The sequence below is a fragment of the Pristis pectinata genome, chromosome 5 (assembly GCF_009764475.1).
Source record: "Pristis pectinata isolate sPriPec2 chromosome 5, sPriPec2.1.pri, whole genome shotgun sequence".
NCBI lineage: Eukaryota > Metazoa > Chordata > Chondrichthyes > Rhinopristiformes > Pristidae > Pristis > Pristis pectinata.
In genome coordinates, this window is record NC_067409.1 from 62548181 (window position 1) to 62568196 (window position 20016).

At 40.0% G+C, this 20016-nt stretch overlaps 1 protein-coding gene across 1 annotated transcript in view; it reads right to left on the reverse strand.

Annotated features, from left to right (window-relative positions):
- dgkb (diacylglycerol kinase, beta) overlaps positions 1–20016 on the reverse strand; it is a 589337-nt gene that overhangs the window by 76495 nt on the left and 492826 nt on the right. Inside the window, exon 21 of the mRNA XM_052015544.1 lies at positions 3123–3213. Within this exon, the coding sequence (XP_051871504.1) occupies positions 3123–3213 (91 nt within the window). The remainder of the gene's footprint in view (positions 1–3122; positions 3214–20016) is intronic.

Below are 20016 nucleotides of genomic sequence, written 5' to 3' on the forward strand. Positions count from 1 at the left end.
GACATGCTCTCTAATCCAGGCAACATCCTGGTAAATCTCCTCTGCACCCTCTCTAAAGCATCCACATACTCCCTATAATGAGGTGACCAGAACTGAACACAATACTCCAGGTGTGGTCTGATCAGAGTTCTATAGAGCTGCAACGTCACCTCATGGCTCTTGAACTCAATATCCCGACTAATGAAGGCCAACACTCCATACACCTTCTTAACAACCCTATTGACCTGCATGGCAACCTTGAGGTATTTATGGATGTGGACCCCAAGATCCCTCTGTTCCTCCACACTGCTAAGAGTCCTGCCATTAACCTTGTATTCTGCCTTCAGATTTGATCTCCCAAAGTGTATCACTTCACACTTATCTGGGTTGAACGCAATCTGCCACTTCTCAGACCAGGTCTGCATTCTATCAATATCCTGTTGTTATCCATAGTAACCTTCTGCACTATCCACAACACCACCACTTACAAGAGAAAGCTTGATACAAATGAATGATATGTTTTGGTACTTCTGTGGAAAGTGAAGAACCACAGAAGATTTACATTGCAGAGTCATGTCTGTGCTGGTGAAAAAAGTGCTACACAAGGCCTATATTCCCACCTTCCAGTACTTGGTGCATAGACCTGCAGGTCAGAGCTCTTAAAGGGCATACCCTTTCAATAAGTCAGGCCCAGACCCCCAACACCCTCTGAATGAAAAACATTCTTTCAACTTCCCTTTGATTCATCTACCAACTACTTTAAGTGTGTAACCCTGTTTTTTTCTAATCTTTCAGGGGAATAAGGTTTTTCCTACTTTGTCTCTCTTGGTTGTCACCCCTTAAGTTTCCCTTCAGTCTCTTCTGTTCTAAACCTTATCCAAACTTACCACATAACTATCATCTTTCAGTCCTGGCAACACCTCCGTAAATCTCCTTGGCACCTTCCATGATACAATTACCTCTTTCCTTAATAAGGTGACTAGAATTGCAAACAGTACCCAAGATGCATAACCTCCTTACTCTACGCTTCAGTTAATAAAAGAAATCACTCTGTGACTTGTTAACCACATAAACTACCTGTCATGCTACCTTTAGAGATCTGTAGACATGTACTTTCTCTGTTCTTCCACTCATTTCAATATCTTCCCATTTATTGTATATTCATTTACGTACATTGTTCCACTTTCCCAAATGTGTTACCTTGCTCTTCTCGGGATTAAATCCTATTTACCAATTTTCTGCCCAGTTGACTGGTCCATATATATTTTTCTATAGTCCTGAGCTTTCCTCCTGGCTGTCAATCACACAACCAATTATTGTAACATCTGCAAATTTCTGTTTAATCTGTATAATTCACATCAAACACAGTGCCATCCTTGAGCCTCCTTGTTACCTCCTTAAAGAATTCAATCCAATTATTCAGATTGGACCTTCCCTCAATAAATCTGTGCTGGTTTCCCCTGATCAGTCGGTGCCTTTCTAAATATTGTCCCTTGCAATGGATTCCAATAATTTGCTCACAACCAAATTTAAACTAATTGGCCTCTAATTACAAGCAAAAAAAAGAAATGCTGGAAGAACTCAGCCAGTCAAGCAGCATCTGTTGAAAGAGAAACTAGTCAACATTTTGGATCCACAACCCTGCCTCTGGTCTCTAGTTATTTGGTTTAACCCTTCCTTGCTTTTTAACCAATGTTGCAATGTTAGCAGTCCTCAGTTCCATTGGCACCACTCCTGCTAAATTGAAAAAAACCCACACACATACATATCTATAGAGACAGGGAGTGAGAGTGTGTGTGTGTGTGTGTGGGGGGGGGGGGGGGGTGGTGGTGCTCTACGATTTCTTCCCTGATTCTTTTAACAAATTCGATCCAGAGAATTGTAAAGTAAGCATTAAGAATCTTTACCTATATCTGATGTCTCCACACACAGGTTAACATTTTGGTTCCTCAGGCCCTACTTATTTCTAAGTTATCCTTTTGCTCTTTATGTACTTTCAAAACAATTTAGGATTATTTCTGATTGTGTGCTCATTTTTTTCATACATTCATCTTATTTGCCTAATGTCTTTCGTTTTAACTTCACTCTGACACTTTCTATACTCCTCCAGGTTTTCTGTTGTATTAGTCTCCTGGTATGTGTCACAGTCTTCCTTTATTTGCCTTTTTCTATCCTATATGCCCTTGGGGATCCAGATTTGTCAATCCCACCCTTTTTTTTAAAATGGGAACAGTTTACTCTGACCTCCTTAAATTTCCATCTTAAATGCCTCCCTTTGCTCAAAAGACCAATTTACCTTTAAATAGCTATTTCCAATCCCATCCAATTATTCTGTTGATGGCATGCAGGCACCACATGTTTCACCAGCAGTCTGAAGTCAAGCATACTGAAAGAAAAATGTTGATCTCCTATATCAGAATAGTACCTCTTTACACTAAAATCCAGGTGAAAATATAGCATCTCTAATATTATCTTGCTGGAGATTAGCAACTTTTCACTGACCAGAGATAAAATAGGCATTCTTTTTGCTTATGTTTATTTCCAACAGATGCATTTAAAATATGAATGTATTTCATTCAGGGCTTCTTGCCATGGATAAAGAATGATGTATGAAGAAAATAACTGTATTCAGTTTCACTCCCATGATTGACCCATTTAATCTCTTTCTGATTTTCTCACAAGAATTACCACCACATAATATAAATACCATTAATGTTAGGAAAATCACAACATTGCATGAAAAACATTGGATGCATTTATACAGGTTTTCTTTCCATTCATGTTCTGTAAGTCAACTCAATAATGTATTAAATTCATTCATTATGAACCAGCAGCAGATTCTATTTACCATTGAATTTTCCATAGCTTTTCTAAAGCCTGGTTCAATTCCAATATAAATGGTGAAAAACTAAATTAACCTACCTTAGATAAAGAGATGACTATATCAGTCCCAAAAGTATGTTCATGGAAATCAGACTTCTGGATTCTGAATTAAGATGTCTTGTTAGGCAATTTTAATACATTGGAATTGCACACCAAATAATATTGCATATTTCCACCAAATTACTAATCACCCATGACAGTAGGAAAGGTTAAAGGAGAGTTAGTCTCAAACCATTACTACTAAATAGCTATTCACTTACCTCTATCTCTACATATTCATGTAGTCTCTTGCAAGTAGCAGAGAATGTTTCAGATGTCCCAAATTCAAAATACCAGAATTTGTTCTTCATTCTACAAGAAAAGGATATAGTATATATTTTCACGTAACTATTTCTTAGGAAGTAATCACAGATCGGAAGGAATCAGTAAGTAGTCATAGAATTACAATATCTATGATACATGAGATGGCTATTTTGCCTTTTTTGTCACTGTTGCTCCAGAAAGACTTGTCAAACCTAATCCTACTTCCTAGCTCCTGTATCATAGGCTTGAAGGTTACTTCATTTGACAACATACTACATATGGTACAGAAGAGGCGATTCAGCCCAATCAGTCCATGCTGGTTATTATAATACTCCCACCTTTCCTCACATCAGCATATCCCTTTATTCTCTTCTCTCTCATATGCTTATCCAAGCTCTCCTAAACTGAATTGAGTGTTCACTTCAATAATTCCCTATGGCAGTCAGTTCCTCATTGTCACTACTCTTTGAGTAAAGAAGTTTCTTTTTGGTCAGTATTTTTTATTGATGGCCTCTGGTTATGTCCTCCCTCCACAAGTTAGAGCGTTTTTTCTGTATCCCTTCTATCAAAGCCCTTCACAATTTTAGGTCACCCTTCAGCCTCAAGAAAATGCACATCAAATACTTTTTAAATGGGATGAGGGATTCTGCTTCCACCATTCATTAAGGCACTGAGTTCCAGACTCCCACACTTTTTGAGTGAAAATATTTTCCTCAGTTCCTCTCCAATACAGCCACCAGTTATCTTAAATTTATGAGCTTATTTATTGACCTCCCTGCTAAAGAAACTAGGTCCTTCTCGCTTACCATATCAAGGCCTCTTCTAATGTCATACAACAAATAAATCTCAATGTAGTTTCATTTGTTTTAGAAAAATTATAATCTCAATCTCCCATTATAAGCAAAATTCCCCAATCCTGGCAACATCCTTGTAAGTCTCCTAGTACTAACACATCAGTCCTCTGGTTACCAGAAATATACACAGTATTCTATTTATATATAAAATTATTGTATGTACATATTTTAATATGGATAAAATCTATATATATAACATACATAAAGCTCTAGCGATCAGCATGCACACTATTTTTCATCCATCAGCTGCATGTAAAAATGCTACAGCATCAACTGGTCTTGCTTTAGTAGCTGTACAGCGCCACTAGATTTGCCAACTCTGTTGTCCAGTGTTTCAAAGAGTTGGTCGAGAGGAGGCTTAACAAAGGGACAATATTATTGAAAGACTGGTACATCCTCGCCTTCCTAAAATTGAAGCTTCAAACATGATCTTGAAAGAAAACGCAAAAGGTTTTCAAAAAACAAAACTAGAGTAAGCAGGCTTCATAGGGGACCATGGATGTCATTTTTTTTGAACATAACCATAGATACAGACTAAATGTAATTTATTATCTGTTGTAAATCACAAAGAATAGTTTCATATCTCTAACACAGGAAAGGCAGAGAATATTTTTGTCCTAGATATGGGTGTTTATGAACCATTATTTTACTGTAACTTGAGACACTTTCAGATCATTACCTTAATTTGAAAACATTACATTCCCCTTAATTAACTCTTCACAGTGCTGAAAAATTACTCCATGTGAGATCAGTTGAGGAGGAGTGGGAAAATACAGATTAAACTCAATGCCAGAAATAGCTGCTGAAATTAACAAGGTTGTTTGATAAACTCTTCAGCAGCATTCAGTGATGGACCTCATGAGAAACAAATGAGAAACCTTTCTGCTATTGTCTACTGTGTAACAGTTGGACTAAAGTTAACTTTCCATCAAGGTGAAGCAGGTTTGTTTACCTATCACTCTTTTAGAATCTCCTTTTGTCAAAGTTCTGATTGTTTTTCAGATGTCCTATTATCAAACTAATATTTTCCCATAACAAGTTGCTTTATGATACTGACTTTCAGGTGAACCAAACACATGGCAACATTTCCCTTTCTAGAACCCTGCCAATGTTTCCATATCATCCCATTTGCAGTTAATTAAATAATTTGTACGTTGCCTTTTGCTTTCTAAAGCCATTAAAAAAAAGGCTGGGCATTTCATAAGTTCTTGCAGCAAAGTGTCATACACTTAATTCAGTATTGTTCCAGCATTAAAATTTAAATGACCCTCAAAGAGAATCAATATTTCTAGACAGCCTGCTGGCTACTGTTTTGCCAGTAGTTATGGGTTATCTTCAGCTTTTTCAGCTTCTATGGGAGTTTTATAGACCTAAAGGAGTAATAATAAGTTAGCAGCTATGCTCAATTCACTATTAAATGTTTGGCTGGTTGATATTGTACATTGTCAGCACTTCATATTACAGATTAGACTTGTCATCAGTCCACTTTTATAGGGTGGCGACATTCTATTTAACCTTTGAGTACTATTGTGGTGCATGTTTTATTAACTGGGGAAACATTCAGTCACAGTAAAATAGTTCAGAGAGAAGCAAATTTGACAATATTGATATTGTAAATTTCAAATTGAAATGAGTGAACAATTTGAAATAAAGGAAAGTCTAAATGATGTTTTTTGCACTTTGCATTTTCTTTATGGGAATCAATGTTGGCTGAGTTGCTGAATTTCATTACAAAAATACCAAAGAACACCAGGTGGCGTGGTAGAGTAGCGGTTAGCGTAACGCTACTACAGCGCTAGTGATCAGGGTTCAGTTCCCGCCGCTGTCTGTAAGGAATTGGTATGTTCTTCCCATGACTGTGTGCGTTTCCTTCCACTTTCCAAAGACGTACAGGTTAGTAGGATAACATGGGTGTAATTGGGCAGTGTGGGCTTGTTGGGCCAGAAGGGGCTGTTACTGTGTTGTATAAATAAATTTTTTAAAAGTTTTAAAGTTTTAAAACAAATCATTTTAATGCTTTCATTTAAAGTATTTTGAAGCCTCTATTTTGAGTTTCTTAAAGGGAAAGATAATGTTGCTGGAATTGGTACCCATTAATTCCAATTGAAATTTATTCTTCTGTGGATGAAGGCAAGTCAATTGTGACTAAAAGCAAGCATTGAATTTGGTTTCTCTTCTCATGGACTAAGGTACAAGTGGATTACTATCTTTTCCAACCTGACCTAAGATTAATCCAATCTAGCACCGAACTAATTGTGTAGAAGTTTTTTCAGTTCCTATTCTCCAAGCCTTGCTGAGGAAGTTATTATCAGGAATAGAGACATTAAGTTAACAGAAGAACTGGTCATTGACTTCAGGAAGGGGGGCAATACACATGCTCCTGTCTACATCAACAGTGCTGAGGTCAAGAGGATTGAGAGCTTCAAGTTCCTGGAAGTGAACATCACCAATAGCCTGTCCCGGTCCAACCACAGCCAAGAAAGCTCACCTGCGCCTCTACTTCCTCAGGAGGCTAAAGAAATTAGGCATGTCCCCTTTAATCCTCACTAATTTTTATCGATGCACCATAGAAAGCATTCTATCTGGATGCATCATGGCTTGGTATGGCAACTGCTCTGTCCAGGACTGCAAGAAACTGCAGGGAGTTGTGAACACAGCTCAGCACTTCACGGAAACAAGTCTCCCCTCCATGGACTCTGTCTATACTTCTCGCTGCCTCAGTAAAGCAGCCAACATAACCAAAGACCCTACCGATCCCGGACATTCTCTCTTCTCCCCTCTCCCATAGGACAGAAGATACAAAAGCCTGAAAGCACGTACCACTAGGGACAGCTTCTATCCCGCTGTTATAAGACTATTGAATGGTTCCCTAGTACGATAAAATGGACTCTTGACCTCTCAATCTATCTCGTTATGACCTTGCACCTTATTATCTACCTGTACTGCTTTTTCTCTGTAGCTGATACACTTTATTCTGCATTCTGTTATTGTTTTACCTTGCACTACCTCAATGCACTGTGCAATGAATTGATCTGTAGGAACAGTATGCAAGACAAGTTTTTCACTGTACCTCAGTACATGTGACAATAATAAACAAATTCCAATTCCATCTTACGAACAAAGATTTAAAATGGAAAAGATGTGTTAAATTTGTGTTTCAAAGATGGAAAGATCAGGTTTCCCTGATTGTTTTGTGGATAAATGTTCCTTCTGGTGTAAACACAGATCAAAGAAGTCTTAATTCAATAGTTATTGTATTAAGTGAGCTGATATTCAGGGTTTTGCATCTTGGTGCAACTGTTTGGATAGAATCAGATTTGGCTGTCACGTCCTCTCCTCAAGAGGTAACTCACCCATTCTCTCTTCTGTATCAGAATTGCTATTTCTGCCAAACATCCACCTACGATTTTGTCTCAGTTTTTCTCTATCCATTACTATAGGCCACCCTGCTGGATATGTACCGTAGCCCTGCCATTATGCTTCTTTGTTTGTGTACTATATTGCTAATCAGTTTCTAACTGCCACATTAACTCATTGGTTGCATCTTATCAGAGACATTCCCTTTGTTCTATCCATCCCTCCCCTACCTTCTCTGTAGCTTCAAACTAACTTGTTTTTGTTCTTTCCCTGTTCTGCTGAAACGTTAATTCTATTTCTCTTTCCACAGGTGCTGCCTGACCTGCCGAGCTTCTCCAGCATTTTCCATAATTTAAAACAGCCATTACATATGATGGATTTGTTTCTTTTTAAAAAGCCTGCTGTTTGGGCCCTGTGCAAAACCATTGTAATTATTTGTTTGATATGGTTGATGCTAACCCATAATTTGGCTGGGGGACCTCGATGCCCATCACAAAAAAAGGGTCAGAAGCACCACCACTGAGTGGTTGTCTTCATCCGAACTGAACATAGCTGTCAGACTGGGCCTTCATTAGGTGATGGCAGAACTGACTGAAAGGTAAAACTTACCTGACTTCATCTTCAACAATAAGCCTGGAGAAAATCCACCTGTCTGTGACAGGATTATATTTGGAGTGCCAGATGTGGGGACCCTGGGAGACTACCAGCCTCCCCGATGACTACATCTGCACAAAGTGCATCGAGATGTGGCTCCTGAAGGAACGTGTTGAGAGTCTGGAGCAGCTGCTCGATGACCTTCGGCTGATTAGGGAGAGCGAGGAGGAAATAGAGAGAAGTTATAAAGAGTTTGTAGAGAGTGTCTCTGTGGCGGTCCCCCTCGAAAATCGGTATCTCATTTTAGATTCTGTTGGAAAGGATGACCCGACAGAGGAAGACCACAGCAACTGGGACTTTGGCACCGTGCCTGGTGCTGTGGTCCAGCAGGGAAGGAGTAATGCAGTAGTTATTGTGGATTCTATAGTGAGGGGAACAGATAAGAGATTCTGTGAACCCGACAATGAATCCTGGATGGTGTGTTGCCTCCCTAGTGCCAGGGTATGGGATGTCACAGACCGGGTCCAGAATATTCTGAGGGGAGAGGGTGATCAGCCAGAAGTAGGTACCAATGACATACGTAGAAAAAGAGAAGAGGTCCTGAAGGAGGAATACAAGGAGTTAGGGAGGAAGTTGAGAAGTAGGACCTCTAAGGTGGTAATTTCAGGATTACTACCTGTGCCACGTGCTAATGGTAGTAAGAATAGAAAGATCTGGCAGATGAATGCATGGCTGAGTGACTGGTGCAGGGAGCAGGGCTTCAAATTTCTGGATCATTGGGACCTTTTTTGGGGGAGGCATGACCTATTCACTAAGGATAGATTACACCTAAATTCCAAGGGGTCCAATATCCTGGCAGGAATATTTAATTTAGCTGTTGGGGAGGATTTAATCTAATCTGTCAGGGGGATGGAAACCAGGATGTTAGGATACAAGGTGTTAGGGTAGAGGAGGAGGTTTATAGAAACAAGTCCAGGATAGTGTGCAGTGAGGACGGTAAGAAGGACAGGCAGATGAAAAGTCAGGATAATTTGCTGAACAATAGAAGTACAACAAAATCAGAAGCAGATGCTAGCCTAAATGTACTATATTTAAATGCATGTAACATTAGGAATAAAGTGGATGACCTAGTGGCACAACTACAGATTAATAAATATGACATTGTGGCAATCACGGAGTCATGGCTTTATGACGGATGTGATTGGGGACTAAATCTCCAGGGGTACACAGTGTATAGGAAGGATAGGCGGGTAAGCAGAGGGGGTGGTGTGGCCCTGATGGTTAGTAATGATATAAAATCAATAGGAAGGAAGGACATTTGGTCAGAAGAAGTGGAATCCTTATGGGTGGAGCTAAGAAATAGCAAGGGTAAAAGGACAATAATAGCAGTTAAATATAGGCCCCCTAATAGCAGTCAGGATGTGGACTATAAGTTACAGTTAGAAATAGAAAAAGCATGTCAGAGTGACGACGTTAAGATAATTATGGGAATTTTAACATGAAGGTGGATTGGGAAATCCAGCAAGGCAGCAGATCTCAGGAGAGTGAGTTTGTGAAATGTCTACGGGACGGCTTTTTGGAGCAACTTGTTGATGACCCCACCAGGGGATTGGCTGTTTTGGATTGGGTGCTGTGTAACGAACCAGAGGTAATTAGGGAACTAAAGGTAAAGAAACCATTAGGAACTAGTGATCATAATATGATTGAGTTCAGTTTCAAATTTGAGAAGGAGAAGCTGATAACTGGTGTATTGTAGTGACCCACCGCACCGGCATCGAACCGGCTCCCAACCTTGCGAAACTTAGTTGGAGGCCCTGATCCAAGATGGCGCGGGGCCCTCCTTCTTCCCCATCGTTGGGCTAGGAAAGCCCGCGCGCGGGAAGATCAGGTGAGCCGCGTGTGACGTCAGCATGGGGAATTGTAGCACAAGAAGTTTTGGGATATTAAAGGTGCACCACACCCCTGTCATTCATTCGACTTCTGATTTCAAACCAGCGATGCTGTGTCTTCAGTTTGTAGTGTGTAGCTAGCCGCTACAGTATCGATATTTCAGTGGAACAAAGGAAATTACAGTGGCATGAGAGAGGAGCTGGCCCAAATTGATTGGAAGAGTAAGCTAGCTGGAGGGATGGCAGAGCAGAAATGGATAGAATTTCTATAAGAAATAAGGAAAATGCAGGATAGATATATTCCAAGAAAAAAGTTTTGAATGGAAAAAAGGCACAAATGTGGATAATGAGAGAGGTTAAGGCTAAAATAAGAGCAAAAGGAAGGGCATACAAGGAGGCAAGAATTAGTGGGAAAACAGAAGACTGGGAAACTTTTAAAAACCTGCAGAAAGAAACTAAGAAGGTCATTAGGAAAGAAAAGATGAATTATGAAAGGAAGTTGGTAGATAACATTCGAAAGGATACTAAGAGTTTTTTTTAAATATATGAAGAGTAAAAGAGAGACATGGGTTGATATAGGACCAATTGATAATGGTGCAGGAGAGATTATAATGGATGATTAAGAGATGGCAGAGGAACTAAATGAGTATGTTGCATCTGTCTTCACTGTGGAGGACATCAGCAATATACCAGATAGTCAGGGGTCTCAAGGGATGGAACCGAGTTCAGTTAAGATTACTAGAGAGAAGATGCTAGGGAAGCTAAATGGACTAAAGACAGATAAGTCTCCCGGACTGGATGAGGTGCATCCCTGGGTTCTGAAGGAGGTGGCTTTAGAGATTGCGGAAGCACTGGTGATAATTTTCCAGGAATCGATAGACTCCAGCATGGTTCCGGAGGAATGGAGGGTCACAAATGTAGTTCTGCTGTATAAGAAAGGGGGGAGGCAGCATAAAGGAAGTCACAGACCTATTAGTCTGACATCGATGGTGGGAAGGATATTGGAATCTATCCTCAAAGATGAAGTTATGGAATACCTAGAGGTACAAGGCAAGATAGGTCCAAGCCAGCATGGTTTCGTGAAGGGAACATCCTGCCTGACCAACTTATTGGAGTTTTTTGAGGAAATCTCAGGTAGGGTGGATAAGGGAGAGGCTGTGGATGTTGTGTATTTAGACTTTCAAAAGGCCTTCGACAAGGTGCTGCACAAGAGGCTGATTAATAAGATAACAGCTCATGGAATTACAGGTAGGATATTAGAATGGGTGGAGTATTGGCTTGTAGGCAGAAAGCAAAGGGTGGGAATAAAAGGATCCTGTTCTGGTTGGCTACCGGTTACCAGTGGTGTTCCACAGGGGTTGGTATTGGGGCCACTTCTTTTTACTTTGTACATTAACGATTTGGATGATGGAGTAAATGGTTTTGTGGCTAAGTTTGCAGATGACACCAAGATAGGTGGAGGAGTAGGGAGTATTGAGGAGACAGGAAGGTTGCAGAGAGACCTAGATAGTTTAGGAGAATGGGCAAGGAAATGGCAGATGAGATTCAATGTTGAGAAATGTGCAGTTGTACACTTTGGAAACAGAAATAAATGGGCAGATTATTATCTAAATGGGGAGAAAATTCAAAGTACAGAAGTACAAAGGGACTTGGGGGTACTCGTGCAGGATATCCTAAAGGTTAACCACCAGGTTGGATCGGCAGTAAGGAAAGCGAATGCTATGTTGGCATTCATTTCGAGAGGTATAGTGTATAAAAGTAGGGAGGTGTTGATGAGGCTCTATGGGGCACTAGTGAGGCCTCATTTGGAATACAGTGTGCAGTTTTGGGCCCCATATCTTAGGAAGGATGTGCTGATGTTGGAGAGAGTTCAGAGGAGATTTACGAGGATGATTCCTGGAATGAAAGGGCTTACATATGATGAGCGTCTGTCGGCCCTTGGACTGTATTCATTGGAGTACAGAGGAATGAGAGGGGACCTCATAGAAACATTTAGAATGTTGAAAGGACTGGACAGAGTAGATGAGACCAAGCTGTTTCCCTTGGTGGGTGAGTCCAGGACCAGAGGGCACAATCTTAGAATTAGAGGGTACAGGTTTAAACCAGAGTTGAGGAGAAGTTTCTTTAGCCAGAGGGTAGTGAATTTATGAAATTCTTTGTCATGTACAGCAATGGAGGCCCGATCATTGGAGGCGTTTAAAGAGGAGATAGATAGGTATCTAATTAGTCAAGTTATCAAGGGATATGGGTATAAGGCCGGAAACTGGGGCTAAAAAGGAATAGTGTTTTTTTTTTCCCTTTCGCTCATGGAGCAGACATTTCCCCCCCATTTCTCATTTCTTTTTCTTTTTCCCTCTCTTTTCTTTGGAGCAGACTCGATGGGCCAAATGGCCTACTTCTTCTCCCTTGACTTGTGATATTGTGATTTTGCAGGAACAACCACCACTAAGTTCTTCTGCAGACAAACACTTTCCATTGTATTGTGCGGCACTATCACCTACCTGTATGGGATGGATTTAGAACAGATCTTAATTGAAAAGTTCCAACCGTAAATCTGTAAGGTATGCCGATGAAAGCTTTTCGACCCAACATAATAACTTTGTTTCTCTTTCCATGGATGCTGCCTGACCTGCTCAATATTTCCAACATTTTCTGTTTCTATTTCAGATTTCAAGCTTTTACATTGTTTTGCTTTTGGTTCTATAAGGAGCTATGGGCCTTTAGCAGCAGCATCACTGTACACTATTGCAATCGTTACCTCTTGCCGTGGCATCCTAATCGGATTTATTATCACTGACTTATATGACTTGAACTTTGTTGTTTTGTGGCAGTAGTATAGTACAAGACATAAAATGACTATAAGTTACAAAAATAAATAAATAGTGCAAAAAAAAGGAATAACAAGGTAGTGTTCATGGACCGTTCAGAAATCTGATGGCGGAGGGGAAGAAGCCGTTTCTGAATCATTGAGTGCGAGTCTTCAGGCTCCTGTACATGCTCCCTGATGGTAGTAGTGAGAAAAGAGCGCATCCTGGATGGTGAGGATCCTTCGTGATGGATGCGACCTGCTTGAGGCTCTACCCTCTTGAAGATGTCCTTCATAGTGGGGAGAGTTATGCCCATGATGGAGCTGGCTGAGTCTACAACTCTCTGCAGCCTCTTCTAATCCTGTGTATTGGATCCTCCATACCAGGCGGTGATGTAACTAGTCAGAATGCTCTCCACTGCACATCTATAGAAATTTGTAAGAGTCTTTGGTGACATACTAAATCTCCTCAAACACCTAATGAAGTAGAGCTGCTGGCATTATCATCAAACAGAGGAACCCACCCTGGTTCAATGAATAATGAAGGTCAGCATGATACATATCTAAAAACAAAGTAGTGACCCTTTGAAGCTGTATCATTCATTGGACTAAATATGTACTAAATATTTGAAGCAATATGCAACAGACAAAACTAAATGATCCTATAACCAACAAATCAGACCAGAGTTCTTTAACCATGCTAAGTCCAGTTACAAATTGTGATGGACAATTAAATAGTTAACCTGAAAATGTGGCTCTATCCCTGACCTCAATGATGGAGCAGCCCATCACTTAAGAACAGAAGACAAGGCAGAGGCAGTTGAGAGTACCTTTGGCCAAAAGTGCTGGACGCATAATCTATCAATGCATCCTCTCAAGGTCACCACCATCACAGAAGCTAACCTTTGTTCAATTTCACAAAAAAAAATCAAGAAATAGTTGAGAGCAGGAGTTTTGGAAACTCAACATCCTATGTACAGTGTTGAAAATGAATGCTCTAAAACTAGTAGATCCTCTATTCAAGCAGTTCCAGAGCAGCTACAGTGCTGGCATGTATCTGATAAAATGAAAAATGACTCATGTACACAGAAACCTGTGCAAATGCAATCCAAGAAATTATTGACACCTTAGTCTGATCATCAGCATAGTGATGCAAGGTATCATCGACAGTACTCATCTGTAACCTGCTTAGTGATGCTCAAGATGTATTCCGTCAGGATCAGTTGCCTTTTTTTTAAAAAAGAGCAGAATTCTATTGATGAGATGCAAGTCACTGCTCTTGGCATCAGGAAAGCATTTCATCAAGTGTAGCAAACAAGGAACCTGAGTAAAACTGAAATTACTGGCAGCAAAAGAAAAACTCTTGCCTGGAGTTATATCAAGTCCAACAACAAATGTGACCCCATTACTTAGGGAATTTGGGAGAGAATAAAAAGCAGGGGACAATGCTAGTTAGATGAAAAATGCTGGTGTCAATAATGAAAGATGCAGTAACAGAACACCATAAAAAAAGGATCAAGCAGAGTCAAGATGGACTTATGAAAGAAAAATCATGTTTGTCTAATCTGCTGGAGTTTTTCGAGGATGTGACTAATATAATTTATAAGGAGGAAACAATGGATATGATGTATTTAGATTTTTGGAAGGTTGGTTGGTCTATAAGGAGGAGGTTGGTCGGCAAGGTTATATGAGAAAGAATTAGGGATAATATTCTGGCATTGATTGAGAATTGGACAGAAAACAAAGAGTGGGAGTGAACAGATTTTTCTCAGAGGGGCAGGCAGCAACTAATAGTATACCACAGGGATCAGTGCTTGGACCCCAGATTTGCCTGACGAGACCGAATGTCTTATTTTCAAGTTTGCTGGTGATACTCATTTGCGTGAGTGTGAAGGGGGATGTAAAGGGGTTCAAGGGAATATGAACAACATGAGTGAATGGTAGAGGAAATATAATATGGAAAAATACGAGGTCATCCACTTTAGTTCACATAACAGGAAAGCATTATATTTGTTTAATGGAGAATGTTCAAATGGACCTTGAAGTCACTGAAAATCAACACGCAGGTGCAACAGATGATTCAGATGGCAAATTGTATGTCAGCCTTTATTATGAAAGGGTCTGAATGCAGGAAAAAGGTAATTTAAATGCAATTATTTAGGGCTTCAGTGAGACTGCATCTGGAGTAATGTGTACAGTTTTGGTCCTTTACCTAAGAAAGTACATACTTAGCATAGAGAGAGGGCAGTGATGATTTACTAGACCAGTTCCAAGGATAGTGGCTTTGCTGTATGAGGAAACATTGAGTAGATTAGGATTATATTTTTTTCAGAATTTAGAATTATGAGAGAAGATCTCATTAAAACTTACAAAATTTTGACAGGGTCTGTTGCAGGGACATAGTGTGTGGCATCTAGCAATGGCAGCACAGTTTCAGAATAAGAAGTCAACCAGGTAGGACTGAGACAAGGAGAAAATTCCTCATGAGTATTTTACTGTTAGGAGAGGAGGGGAGAAGAGAGGGGTGTCGTGGAAGCTCAGTTTATTCAAATCAGAGATCAAATTAAGGTAATCAGGGATGTGGTAAGGGGGATTTAATTTCCTTTTACAACATTATGAATTAAAAGGAATTGCAGGAATGGAAAAAGTGAAAGCAATAATATATCATGCATTTTGAATGATAATTTTGATTGTGTGATGCTTATATCGTAATATAGGTACATGTGACATTTCAGAGGCTTACCAATGTAATAAGAAGTTTTTATTTCCTATAAGAAAAAAGTTAGATAGTGCCAAAAGCCTCAATCTTTTGAAGTTCTTGGTACTCTGCAGTTATACATGTCCCTGGTAATGAACTACTAATGAGATAAGTGTTATGAGCACAAATTAATAAAATCTATCCCAATAAAGCAATTATTACAACTCTTATGAATGTAATGTGCACACTTTTTAAAGAAGCATAGAACAGTACAGCATCGGAATAGGCCCTTTGGCCCACAATATTGTGCCAAACTAACTAAGCTGATGACACCTAATTAAACTAATCCCTTGTGCCTGCACATGATTCATATCCCTCCATTCTCTGCATATTCATGTGCTTATCTAAGAGCCTCTCAAATGCCTCTATCATATCTATCTCCACTACCACCTCGGGCAGCACATTCCAGGCATCCGCCACTCTCTGTGTAAAAAAAACCCAAATCTCCACATCTCCTTTGAACTTTCACCCCTCATCTTAAATGGATGCCCTCTAGTTTTAGACATTTCAACCCTGGGAACAAAATACCAGCTGTCTACTTTATCTATTCCTCTCATAACTTTATAAATTTCTATCAGGTCTCCTCTCAGCCTCAGCCACTCCAGAGAAAACAACCCTAGTTCGTCCAACCTCTCTTTTAGCACATGCCCTCTAATCCAGGCAGCATCTTGGTAAACCTCTTCTGCACTCCTTCCAAAGCCTCCACATCCCTCCTCTAATGGGGTGACCAGAATTGAATGCAATACTCCAAATGTGGCCTAACCAGAATATTATAAAGCTGCAACATAACTTTCTGACTCTTGGACTCTGCCTCAACTAATAAAGGCAAGCATGCCATACACCTTCTTTACCACCCTATCAACTTGTGCGGTCACATTCAGGGAAACATATTTGTGAAATCTACATATGGGATATCTGATTAACTCAGGCATATCTGGTAGAAAATTCAAATTTAAGATAAACAGATCTGAATTTCTATATCTATATCACAATAACTTGGTTTATCTTGAACAATCTTTGACTGAGAAAGGTTGTCCAGACAAAACAGCAAGCCTGAACAATAAAGTTGTAGCCCTGCGAGTTCAAGGAGAATCTACATCAGTCTTTGTCTTGCACATACTGTTGAGGAGACCAAGTTACTTGGGAACTTGTAAGGAATTTCTTGTTAAAAATTGTTGTATCACAATGCATATCACAAAATCAGTCCTTAACTGTACCCTTAATACCTTGAACTGAGGTGAGGAAAAATCTCTTCACTCAGAGGTTTGTGAATTTTTAGCATTCACAACTACTCAAAGCAATGAATGCTCAATCATGGAGTATGTTCAAACCTGAGATCAATGACTTTTTGGACATCAGGAGATTACATTTTTGGCTGGACATGTTGATGCAGAAGTTCAAACATGATGTTACAAAAAGGTGGAGCAGTCTGGTTGCGCCACTTAACCGACATCTGCTTCTATTTTTGTTTAATGAAACCTACACTATGCCAAGTCATGTGCTTGATTCACCTTTGCCTCTCCAGCAAGACGTGGTGAATTACCTCATTTAGGATAAGAAATTTGACTGAGTTACAAGCTGCCTGAGTTGATCAGATATCCCATTTGTAGATTTGACAACTTCCACTCAGGTGGAAGTTGAATCAATGTCTCTAAGATATTGGAAAATTGTTGGCATTTTAAACTAACAAGGATATTTTACGAAATAAAAGGAGCCTACAGCATCCAGAGAATATTAAGGCCCTCTCAACAGATAGACTTTCTGACAAGTTCTACAACAATGTTGCAACAACTCAACGGGTTGTCAGGGAAGTGAAACAATTTTCATCGTGGTACCAGACATTATTAGATATGCCACAAACATCAAAGAAGTGAAAGATCTCATAACACCATTTGAAGGAAGAACAGAGGAGTTATCCCTGACATCTTGGCCATTTTTACCCCGTCACTCATCATCACAAAAAAATTATCTATTATCATAACAAGCTTTCCATTAACAAATTTGTTCCTCTATTTCCTACATTGAAACAATGACCTCAAGAACTACTTCCTTGGTTATAAAATGCTGTATGACATCCTTATTCTTTGAAAGGGCCAATTTTTTTAATATATGAATTTCTGTGTCAGGGAACAACTAGTTTCAGCAAAAGCATCAAGTCAGCAAAAATGTTCCAAAACTGCCACGTCATTCCTTGCAACTTGAACCAAATCTAGAAATCAACACACACTTAGTGAATCGGAGCAACAGCAAGAGGAAACAAACAATTAACCTGCAGATAATGGGTGATTCCTTATAAAAATATTGGTGAGATGTCTTTCCTCTCGTTTAAAACAAACGTGTAGAAATTTCTTCTCTTGGAGGGCAGTGAATCTCAGGAATTCTCTGCCTCTGAGGTAGGTGAAGACCAGATCCTTAGATATATTTAAGGTGGAGATAAATAAGTATTCGAAAGATTGAACAATTGAGGATTATGGGGAAGTGGCATAGAAGAGGTAAGCTTAGATCAACCATGGTGATATTGAATGATGGGACAGATTTGAAGGGCCAGATGGCCTATTCCTGCTCCTATTTTCTTGTGTTTTTTGTTCCTGCTGTTGGATACAAGTTCAGGCGTGCAATAATTAAAAGAAAGTATTAGCTAGGACACTCAGTTCCAGGATGTGCTTCAGCAACATTGGTGCCAAATCAACATTACATATTAATTGGCATCACAGTTTGCCTATTCAAGCAATAAGGAAAGAGAAGATACATTATGAAAGTAAACTAGCACAAAATATAAAAATAGATAGGAAAAGTTTTTATTAATTATATAAAGTGGAAAAGGGTGGATAAAGTGTACGTAGGTCCCTTGGAAAATGAGAAGGGGGAATTAATATTGGGTAACGTGGAAATGGCCGAGGCCTTGAACGACTAAGTTGTGTTGGTCTTCACGGTGGAGGATGTGTCTGACATGCCAAAGAGAGATGTTACGGATGCAATGGGAGGAGGGGACCTCAATACAATCACTGTCACTAAAGAGATAGTGATGAGGAAACTAGTGGAACTAAAGGTAGACAGTCCCCTGGTCCTGATGGGATGCATCCCAGGGTACTGAAAGAAATGGCAAAACTTATAGAAGAGGTGTCTGTGATAATTTACCAAAATTCTCTAGACTCTGGGCAGGTTCTGGAAGATTGGAAGAGAGCAAATGTCACGCCACTGTTTAAAAAAGGATTTAGGCAAAAGGCAGGTAACTATACGCCAGTTAGCTTAACGTCTGTAGTTGGGAAAATGTTTGAAGCTATCATTAAGGAAGAAATAGCAAGACATCTGGATAGAAGTGGTTCCATCAGGCAGACACTGCATGGATTCAGGAAGGGCAGATCCTGTTTGACAAACTTACTGGAGTTCTTTGAGGATATAATGAGCGCAGTGGATAGAGGGGAACAGATGGATGTTGTATACTTGGATTTCCAGAAGGCGTTCGATAAGGTGCTGCATAAAAGACTTATCCATAAGATAAGGATGCATGGAATTGGGGGTAATGTATTAGCATGGATAGAGGATTGGTTAACTAATAGAAGGCAGAGAGTTGGGATCAATGGGTATTTCTCTGGTTGGCAATCAGTGGTGAGCGGAGTGCCGCAAGGGTCAGTCCTGGGCCTGCAACTGTTCACGATACACATTAACAATTTGGAAGAGGGGACCAAGTTTGCTGATGACACTAAATTGAGCAGAAAAGCAAATTGTGCAGAGAATGCAGAGAGTGCAGAGAGATATATAGGTGAAGTGAGTGGTCAAGGGTCTGGCAGATGGAGTACAATGTTGGTAAATGCGAGGTCATCCACTTTGGAAGGAAAAATTGAAGATCAGATTATTATTTAAATGGTGAAAGATTGCAGCATGCTGTTGTGCAGAGGGACTTGGGAGTGCTCATGCATGAATCACAAAAGGTTGGTTTGCAGGTGCAACAGGTTATCAAGAAGGCAAATGGAATGTTGGCCTTCATTGCTACAGGGATTGAATTTAAGAGTGGGGAGGTAATGCTGCAACCATACAGGGTACTGGGGAGGCCGCACCTGGAGTACTGCATGCAGTTCTGGTGTCCTTACTTGAGGAAAGATCTGCTGACTTTGGAGGTGGTGCAGAGGAGGTTCACCAGGCTGATTTCGGAGATGAGGGGGTTAGCCTATGAAGATTGAGTCACCTGGGACTGTACTCGCTGGAATTCAGAAGAGTGAGAGGGGATCTTATAGAAACATATAAAATTATGAAAGGGATAGATAAGATAGAGGCAGAAAGGTTGTTTCCACTGGTAGGTGAGATGAGAACCAAGGGACATAGTCTCAAGATTCAGGGGAATAGATTTAGGACATAGATGAGCAGAAACTGCTTTTCCCAGAGAGTAGTGAATCTGTGGAATTCTCTGCTTGGGAAGCAGTAAAGGCTACCTCATTAAATATATTTAAGACACAGTTAGATAGATTTTTCCAAAGAAGGGAAATTAAGGGTTCTGGGGAAAAGGCAGGTGGGTGGAGCTGAGTCCACGACCAGATCAGCCATGATCTTATTGAATGGCAGAGCAGGCTTGATGGGCCAGATGGTCTCCTCCTG